This window comes from Coturnix japonica, chromosome 5 (genome assembly GCF_054131305.1).
Source record: "Coturnix japonica strain WE chromosome 5, WE-NBRP24, whole genome shotgun sequence".
Classification (NCBI taxonomy): domain Eukaryota; kingdom Metazoa; phylum Chordata; class Aves; order Galliformes; family Phasianidae; genus Coturnix; species Coturnix japonica.
The window spans coordinates 35,260,002-35,270,453 of NC_140667.1; the positions used below are offsets into that span (position 1 = coordinate 35,260,002).

At 43.6% G+C, this 10,452-nt stretch overlaps 1 protein-coding gene across 22 annotated transcripts in view; it reads right to left on the bottom strand.

Moving 5' to 3' along the window:
- Positions 1–6,449, bottom strand: part of RALGAPA1 (Ral GTPase activating protein catalytic subunit alpha 1) — a 106,138-nt gene extending 99,689 nt beyond the window's left edge. For all 22 annotated transcript variants that reach the window (XR_014946685.1, XM_085549148.1, XM_085549147.1 and 19 more), the window contains exon 1: positions 6,073–6,449. Coding sequence is in view for 21 of the 22 variants with exons in the window: in XM_085549148.1 (XP_085405274.1) it covers positions 6,073–6,178 (106 nt within the window). In the remaining variant the exon portion in view is untranslated. The remainder of the gene's footprint in view (positions 1–6,072) is intronic.
- Positions 6,450–10,452: the final 4,003 nt, after the last annotated feature.

The following is a 10,452-nucleotide window of genomic DNA, read 5'->3' on the forward strand; positions in this document are numbered from 1 at the left end:
CTTCTTACTTTCCCTCATCCTCACCCACAAATCTAATAGTACAACTGCAACCAAAAACTGAGAGGATGGCCAGACTTACGGCTCCTTTGTGTAAAACCAGACTCCAGTAGAGGCTGAAATTTTATGTATTGATTCTCGTATTGAATTGGTGGCTTTAGGAAGCAAGACATTTAGAAGCTTCCTAAGATTTAGCAAATAACCAAAACAACAAGCAGAAATTAGTCTTAATTCCTCATGGTAGAAAATCTAATTGATGCTTTTTAGTAAAGCAGTACAGAGATCAGTTTATGTATGGACAGCCTATTGAATTTAAAACCACATCATTTAAAAAGTTTAAGTAGGAAATATCTGGAACTAAGCAATGATTTGGAGATATTTAACAGACTGACAAAAAGCGAGGAAAGAGAAGATATAATGAGCCACACTGTTTCCAACAGCATGCCACAAGTGTACTTCTATTAAACAAGGTTTTCACCTTAGCTTTACTGTTTCGGATCACTAATAGCTAGCCAAGACAATTATTATTGTTATTTGTTATGTAATATTGTCAAAGAAAACATCCCTGAGGTCCCTGGTACTGAAAAAATAAGAACACACTTCAGGAATTTTTTAACAGACTTCAATTTTGCACTGGACAAGTTTGATCTTCAGATCATGAGCACCTTTTAGAGACAAATGTACACGGGAAAAATAATATGAATGATTAAGCACGTTAACAGCATCACCTTCATCTGCCTACAAACTGCTACCAAATATCACCATTAGTCAACTGTAGGAATGAGCAGAGCAGCTGACAGCTCTCCAGCCCAGCTGCTTCAGCTTGCCAGCAGACTCCAGAGGGGTTACAAACACTGACGAGCATTATAAAACTACTCCCATAATAACTCACGTGTGTCCCAGAAGTCAGGCCTTTATTTAAGTAACTTCAAACACTCCCATAGCAATGCACTTATTTCCATTCTGAACTGCCACAACTAAACCCACACTGACCTTCCCTTCAAGTCCAAGCAGCTAGGGCTGTCCCTTTGTCTAGCCCGGGACTTTGATCCCATTCCAGCCATAGCCTCACAGGCTAGCGGTACTGACCAGCACTGCAAGGCACATGCAACACGAGCCAAAATTCTAAAGCAAAACGATTCTTCCACTTCTCTGATGGCCAGAAGAGAATAGAACAGTATCAGGTTTAAGTCAAACTGACAGAACACCTACTCAGGCATCTTAAACTGTGCTCAGCCTGCAGCCAAAGCCACAAATGCTGCTGGCGACATGTCCTCTGCAGTTAGAGTTACCAGGAGAGGGAAATAAAAAAATACATACAATCCATGCCAAAAATAACACAGCATTGCACATCCACAGAAACTTCTGGAACAGTTATCTCCAGCGGAAATTCCAGGCAGCTATTTCTGCTGCAGCTTTCCAGCAGCCCTCTGCTGTTGCAGCAATCAAACATGTCTCATTTCTTACAGTACAGAAGAGATATTACAATGAACGATGTTGCTGATGTGCAACACGAGTGAATCTTATCCAGCTGAGGCATTAGGGCTGACTGCCAGCCAAATACATTTCTTAAATTAAAATCCCTTTTGATAAGTGTAATCTTCAAGCACAGCGTTCAATATTAAGCAATATATCAAAATGGACGTTGAACACAGAGTGTCTCATCCTGCACTGTACTGCTCAACTTCTCCCTTTTAAAGCTCACTTACACAGGATGTCAAGAACTGACCACTGAGAACAGAAGAAAATAATTAAAACAAATCACACTTCAAACACTCTCCTCTCTCAGTATTATGCATTACAAACATCGTTTCTATGGATCCAGAGATACAAGTCATGCATTTTTAAGATATCAGATACAAATAATTATTTGTGAGAAACAAAATATTCTTTTTCTTTCATCTTGAGGTAAAGGTCCTATTAAACAGTGCAGCACTAACTGTAAGAACAAAGCAATATTACTTCCATAGTACCTCCCCTTAATAATCCCAAAAATTGCAATTTGCCACTAAAAAACTGGGGATTGATATACATACATATTTTTCTGTAAAATTACAAGCTTTGTTCTAAAGGCAACACCTAACTTCTTAAGGTGTGCTATGTGCCTTCAGTGCCATCTGCCAAGCCATGTCCCAGTGATCACATCTGCACCAGCAGCAGCTGGCAGCTGTCCTCAACAGCAGCACCCACTTCTGACGCTGCTGATCCACATCCATGGATTGGAGGAGAATCGCTGCCTGCATTTCTGCTCAAGATTGATATGCACTTACCACCAAAGTAGCTCACAGTAAGCACAACTGCTACAGCCTTTCCAATATACAGAAAGGAGATAGAAGAGTTCATTTTAAAAAACACAAACAAAAAAAAAACCACAAAAATCAGATGCTGGCAGAGAGGGACTGAATGATTTCAAGGTACTTCAAAGAACTGGAGTGGGTTGAGGAAAAAAGTAGGGGAAAAAAAGCACAAACAGGTCACTATAGGAAGAAACTAATCCACCTTAAAAGAAACAAGTCTCTTAAAGGAGATAGTTCCAGCTGTTTCAAGAAATAAATTTCAGCTGCGAAGCAGAGAATAGCAGATAACCAGAAATCTCCTACTGGATCTTCAGATTTGGCGGCTTTTGGTGGCTCCTAATAAGCTTCACTTCCTTGCCTTTTTCGTGTATGTGCAGATGTTTTTTACTGCTCCTCCAAAAAGGGATGCCAAAAATTTCCTTCCATATGAAAGCTTTATCCTTATCTGTGTCATTTTCATCTCTAAATTATCTGTACAAACTACAGCAGCAAGTAAAGCTGATGTTTTCACAAAATACCGTACTACAGTTTTATAAGACTTCTATATTTTTTCCACAGGCCAATTTGCATTGTTTACTAAATTTAAACGGAATTGTCAATAATGACTAAGTACTTTACTCTAGAAATGGTACAAGTCACTGCATTCTAAGTTACCTTGTAAAAACATTTAAATAATCCCATCCAATGGGCACTATTTTTAATTTTTTAAAAATAAAAGTCACCTGCTTTCGTGCTATCTACTCTATGAAACTGTTCTACCTCTTCTGGTCTTAGCTAACAACCACACTATATCAGCTTAATTATTTTTAGATGATGCCTGACTTGCACTGTTGCCTTGCAAGATCCAATTGTCAGTATTTCACCATGATGAGGATTTTCTTTTGTTTTTTTATTTTAATTTCTCCTCTTCTGCTAATAGACTCATAGTTGGAAGGGGCCTTAAAAGTCATCTAGTTTCAACCCCCTGTCATGGGCAGGGTTGCCAGAAACCAGATCAGTCTGCCCAGGGCCCCCATCCAGCTTGGCCTTGAATGCCTCCAGAGATGAGGCATCCACACCCTATCAATAATCATAGAATCATTCAGATTGGAAAAGACCCTCAGGATCATCGAGTCCCACCACAACCCAACCATACTACTTCAACTCTAACAACCCTCTGCTAAATCATGTCCCTGAGCACCACATCCTAATGGCTTTTAAACACATCCAGAGAGGTGAGTCAACCACCTCTTCTGGGGAGCCTATTTCAGAGCTTAACAACCCTTTCTGTAAAGTTTTTCCTGATATCCAACCTAAACTTACCCTGGCGCCTATTTCATTATTTGGTAAGGTCTTACTGGAGAATGGATGCTTAGGGTGCCCAGATAAAAAGGCAAACTAGCACTCCCTTTCCTTCCAGCAAGTCTTTGCCATGAATCCAATGGTCTTGTTTCAGCTTACTGCCACTGAACCAAACACTTGAAGAGTACAGCAATAACATTAACTCTGGTCCAATTGACCTTGCAGGCCTACTGAAAGGATTTTAACCTTATTTATAAGAAACACTACTCTCCCTCTGCTGGATGTGAAACAGCAGAGAATTATCTTCTTAATGGTCTTTTAGTCTCCAACACGCAGGGCTTAAGAGCAATAACCAAGACAAACCACTTCCATGAATCAAGATGCTGAACAGACTCCAGCACCATCTCTCTGAGATACTCTGCTAGCAGTAGCTAGCCTGGCTTGACTGAAGTGCATGGAAACACCCTGATCATTACACAGGGAGGAATGGCCACTGGAAAAAAAGAAAAAAGACAAACAGGAAAATGCAGCATTATACCGCTCAAGCCACAGAATGCTATCTGCATGCAAAGCCACCTCAGGAAGCAGTCTGTCCTATGTGGGCACATCACTTGTTTTTAATGTGGTTCAGCAGACTAGTCACAGAAACAACAGGAGGAGAAATGGCACGTGCTTTGAAAGCCAGCTAAGGGAGAAGAGAGATGTAAGGAATAAGGCAAAGATGTGATCAGTGCAGCATTAGGACTTGAAATAACTTGCACAGTATTTCTTTCACACTAATGTATGAATAAGAAGTGCCTCCTTGCTCCCTGAGCACCTTGGTTTCAAACCTCGTGGATCTAGCTCTGTTTAACAGAATCTTGCAGATAGATACAAGAGAAGCTGGAGAACAGAGACACACCTTTCCTTACACACACAGCCATACACATACACAGTGTGCTCCCAAACTTAGAGAAAGGATATGTGGGTGCTACGCTTCAACAACTGAGATATACGCATGTGCAATAGAGAAAGGGGAATGGCCAGCACACCAGAACATGCCCCAGCAGATTTTGTCTGTCCTACAGTCAGTAAGCAGAAGCCTTAGATTAGATAAGAACGTTTGCTTGAGACAGAGCTCACGGCTTGACTCTTAGCAAACACATGTAAGTATTAACAAAGCTGAATGAAAAATCTTGTAAGTAGAAAATGAGACCGAAATAGGAGATCCAGAACAGAAGAAAGCAAACCAGAAATGTTCAATGTACTTCACCAGATGTACTGCCTTCCTGAGTTAACCTACAGCAGCCAGAAACCCTAACTCAGAACCATACTTAGTTTCTTTGTAATAATTTTACCTCTTAAATTTATTTGACCGATTAAACAGATAAAAATAAACAAAAATCAACATAAAATAAGCCACAATTGGCTGAGCACAGGTAGTGTGGCAAAACTCTGAGATTCGGGAAGGAAGAGGCTACTTCTGACTGCTGAAGGGTCAAGGACAGCAAGCGACAAAGTTACTCCCTGCTTCAAAACACAGAATAAATATGTTGCAGAAAATAAGTCATGCAGCAGCAGTTGCCCGCATATGGGAACAGCTGCTCCTTGAAATGACATAACAAAAGAAAAAGGGTCGAAGAATTTGAAAAGAAAGAACACACTTTTGGAGGCTGAGCACAAGCTACTTAAAATACCCCCAGACTGTAGGCAGAACCCCAATCCATTCAGTACTCAGCCCTAAACATGGAATGTGCTGCCCTTGTTCAAGTTCCGCTCATATGCTTATTAACTATCAGAAACAATCCATACATTTGCTGAAGACCCAAAACACGCTGGAAATCAAACTTCTGTTATCAAGGATCGTCTGATGACATGGACTTAGATTTCTACACAGACATCTAGCAGATGTTTCAGGAGGGAACTCTGGTGCTTCTATTAGGCAACCATTGCATATAACCACATTGCAGAATGCACCGGTCAGGTGAACTAACAGCCTGAACAGCACCCAGGTACTTATGTCCCCTCCTCGATCACTCCACAAAACAGAAACACCTACATGCTATATGAACGCCTGTCTACACGTATGTTGGGCAGCACCTACCGCTGCAGCTCTCACCTCGGGAACACACGCTAGGACGAGCAGCAAGGGAAAATGGCTCAGGAACTTATAGACAATCCCGACTGCCACTTTCACACAAACACACCGACTAATGCGGTACTACAGAGCATCACGCATAAGAAACACAGCAGTTTCTCCCCTTCCACAGCTGCCACGCGAGTCCCTCCCTCAGACACGAAGGAGCTGCGGGTCCTCGGTGCAGCGCGGCGCCCGGTGCCCCGGCGGCACGCCCCAGCGCCGCAGCAAACCGAGGCCGGGCCGTGTCTCCCGGCGGAGCGCAGGCCCGTAGCAGCTCCCCGCCACGCCTCGGCTCGGTTTTTCCTCCGCCGGGACCGGGGGCCAGAGCCCCGCGCCGCCCCGCCCGCTCCCGTTCCTCGTCCCCGCCGGCCGCCTCACCGATAAGGACGCGCAGATGCTTGAGACGAGTAAGCGGGTCCTTGCGAGTGTCCAGCACCTTCTGCGTGGATTTCCGCACATCCCCGTGCGGCTTCTTGGAGAACATCCCGCCGGGCCCGGCCCCGGCGCCGCGCTCCAGAGGCGGGCAGCGGCCTCCGGATCCGCCCGCACCGGGGCCCTACATCGCCGGCAGCGCCGCCTCCTCCTCCTCCTGCTGCTGCCGCCGCCTCCGGCTGCCGCGGGGCGGAGCGCGGCGGGGCGGGGGTGCGCGGCGCCAACTCCCCGCGGGGCAGGGGGCGGCCCGGGCCCGGACTCCCCCCTTCCTCCTGCCCTCGTTCTCCTCCTGCCGCTTCACGACAGCCGTCAGGTGCGACCCCAGGCGTCGCTATGGCAACCGCGCCGTGACGTCACGGCGGCGCTACCCGGCGCACCTCCGGGCGGAGGCCGCGGCTGTGCCGAACACGTGGGGGGCGGCCTGAGTCAGGGGGAGTATGGATGGAGGGGTCCGGGGGGGAGGAACCCGGCAGCAGTAACTGGGGCAGGGCGGTGCCGCTCAGCACATTTAAAGTGCAGTATAAAGTTATCTGATGATTCGGGAGCTGCTGACTGTATTGTACCGAGAAAGCGAAATGGATATGAGAGGAATCCCGCAGAAATAAAATCCGGGCCAGGACCATACTGGTGGAGGCCGTGGCTCTGAAGCTTTTAACCAAGCTCCAGTTGAGCAACAGTCAACGATCCGCGAGCGCCTCACAGTTATTTCCACAGCGGAGCTGCAGTGCCTCGCCCGGCCCCGCCCAGAGCCGCTCAGCTCTGCCCATGTTCCTGGCAGCACCAGGAGACCCGCAGCGAGCCCACAGCATCCAGCGGGATGCTCCAATGTGTGGGCCCGGGACACGGGGACCGTGATGGTCCTGGAGCAAAGGGAGATTCAGCCTCCACAGGCCGTGCTTGTCAAGTCATAGGGAGGCCAGCAAGCAGCCAGCACTATGTGCTGTATTGCCACGTGAGTGCTGCTGCTGAGGGCCAAACTTATAGGGCTGGAAAAGACCAAAGGCTTTCCTAAAATCCCAACGCTGGCTTACAATCATCACATATATAACACAAGTTACTGGATTTTTCAATAGAACTGTATTGTTTTATTTAACACACAGTTTCTAATGGCCCTCTGCTCAATTTTTTTTTTATTATTTAAACAGTCCGGTAGTACTTGAGTCTATCCAGGAAACCCAGATCCTTCAGTGATGAGTGACTACAACAGCTACAGTATTTAACATAAGGAATACTTAACTATTTGAGACACTATAAAATCATTAGAGTTGTCAACAGTTTGAACAATATACATGCTACTGAGATAACACGGGCATTTAAATGCATGACCCATCAGTGACTATCATGAGCAGTGGGGCAGTGGGTTTCAGTCAACATTAGGGAGCCAGTGTTGTCTACCAATATGGTGTGCCACAAATCATCTTATGGTTCCATCATCCTGCTAAGGGAGATCTGAGGATTAGTGATGTTATCTAGCAGCTACAATTACAACAATTTATTTTACCATAGCAATGAATTTACCTCTGAAAGACTTGGTAACTACTTAATAACTCCACTATAAATTAAGTGCTTTGTTTCCTACACATTATCAGTTCTAAATGTAAGGTTGTACCTTGACAATCTTCAAGAACACCTTTGCTTTATAGAATTTACTTGCTTTTCTTGTAATTTTTTAGGACTTGAACTCAAGATAGAGCTTAAAAATGATGAACAGAGTAAGATGTTACCAAAGTAGTTAATGAAAGGAGGGAGTGGTTTTAACCAAGTTAATAATGGCTTTTACAGAGAACCTCCTCACTGAAAGCACACTGAGCAGGAAGAGCACGTTCTATGCACAGTTAAGGCCGTGATCTTGCAAAAGCTTGACTCTGAAGCATGTGACTTCAATGACTTTCATTATGTGCGGAGGACAAAGTTAGAAAATACCAGGATTACTTGGGGGAGGGGTTAGGTCATACTACATTCCAAGTGGAATGTTTGTGAGTGCCTGTGCTTCAGTATTTCTGCCAAATACCCTGAGTTAACAACTTTTAGTTAACTTAACTGGCAACTATTTACTTTGGGAAAAAAGACTCCCAAATCTAAATAATTCAAGTTTTGCTTCTGTACTTCTGAGCAGTTCTGAACTCTGGAGGTGCTGGCTACACTGATCTAAGCAAATATCAGGATCCTGTAGAACACTTCTAGAATGAAAACAACGGTAGCATTAGCTATTCCAGCCATGCTGTGTTGATCCATGAAAAAGAAAACAAACAAAAAACCCACAGCTTCCCATTCCCACATTATCTTGCAGATAAAATCTCAACATTAAATTATAATGTAATTGAGGGAAAGACCTCTTTATCAGCTTATCTTTTGAGTGACCAATTCTTGCTTTATCACCTTGTTTGTTAGGAAGAGTATCAGTATTAACACTTGGGTGTGGGCATCTGGTACAAAGCCAGAACACTGTGGTATCTCCCACTCATCAAAGATCCCAAGCTGGAATAGTTTTCCTATGAGCTACAGAATTAATGAAGACAGATTTCCTATCAGTTTGCACACTAGCCACTGAATGCCTTCCTCACCTGCATCCACAGCCTTTTGTTAGCCCCTCCCTACCTATTTGAGATGGACAAGAGTCCTGACTGCAGATAAGACTCAGCTACATATGTGAAGTTTGGTGAGCTCACCATTGACTCTTGGAAAGGTAAAATCAAGTTCCATAATGTCCTCCATAGGATGTTAACAGGGGCTCTTTGTTCCAGATACAAAAACACACAGAAAATGAGCAGATTTAATGCTTCTACTCTGCGGTACAATTTGATACAGTGCCTTCAAAAAGTAGTAGAGAGACACTCCAATAAAGAAAAAATAAAAATCAAACCAAAACAAAGCTTAATTAAAGACTATGCTAGCCATGCTTAAACAACAGATACATGAGCTATCACGGTCAGAAACTTTTATACACCTGAAAGTTATTCTTAACAGATAAACCACTACCAATTCCCACCCAGTAGATGCAAAACTTCAGTCTTTCACTGTAGTAAGTCACCTCCAATTTGCAATGTTTGAATTCTTAGGTAAACACTAGCACCCATATCTGATATGAAAGAGGTTTTGAAATATCAGTGTAGTGATACAGTGGCAATTAGAGCAGCTTTAAAAAAAATACAACTGAAAATGTTCAGAACACTCCCTCTCAACACCCAGATGTTCTCTTTTTCTTTCCCAACTTATGAAATGGTTTTGCAATTTTGACATACCCACAAAAGAATTTAAAGAAGAGAAAAACCCCACGGAAACAGCACGTCTTCCAGGCTCTACAAGAAACCAGTATAGCATTATTTACTTTTTATCAAAGAAAATAATTTGCCCCGCTCTCTCCTCATATCTCACCTGGAGAAGTAAGCAAGGTCTTTTAGAAATAAGTCATATCTCCTTGGGTTTATTTGCATTAGTAGTTTTAAGATTACTTTAGATCACTTGCAGCATATACCAGAATCTCTCCTAGATAACATGTTAGTAGAGGGAGGAACTTGCTCCAACACAGCTTGCACACTGTGAAGGTTGCTACTTCAACTTACTGCTGACCTTGTCCCGTTAGGAAAACAGTCTTTTCCATGTTCTTGAAAACTCAATCCAGAAAAAAAGAAAAAAAAAGAAAAAAAATCAGCACAATGCAGGGATCTGACACTTTCCTTCACTTATCTCAATAAAATGGCTCATCTACATCTACAGGCTGATCCTTCGGTAGCTGGATTCCTAAAAGGCATCTTCACACAGCAAGAACACATCTCCAAAAGTTGTCTCACAAGCCGGATAGAATCTTCTTTCCCTTTCCACCTAGCACACATCTGGGCTCTAGACAGAGTTTGGTGTTGCCACTTCTCATGCTGAAGGTGTACGGGTGATCAGGTTGATCAGTTTTATAATCCTGGAAACAAATTATCTGTGCACTGTGCCAAAATGTAGCTCCTGGAATTAGCCTGACCTCTTCCCTTGTCCAGCATTCCACCTGGACACAGAGACTGAATTCAGCTGGCACATTTTTTTCCCCCCCTCAGGACAGTAAACATTTGTATTGCTTTAGCAGGGTAACTCCCTCTTGGCTTCAAAGTATAAAGAACACAATAGAAGAAACACACAAAAATCACGTAACTAAAAATTTAATATTAAAAAAAATAATAATAATCTGTCTCAATTCTGTATTTCAGTTGTTCATTTCCACTGTGGCAAGGGAACCTTGTTTTGCTCCTGGAATGTACTTTTAGCCCCTTAGACCTAGTTCCAACTGCTTGCATAGGAAATTGCCATCACAAGGCCAAAAGTTTCCTGATTTCCTGCCAT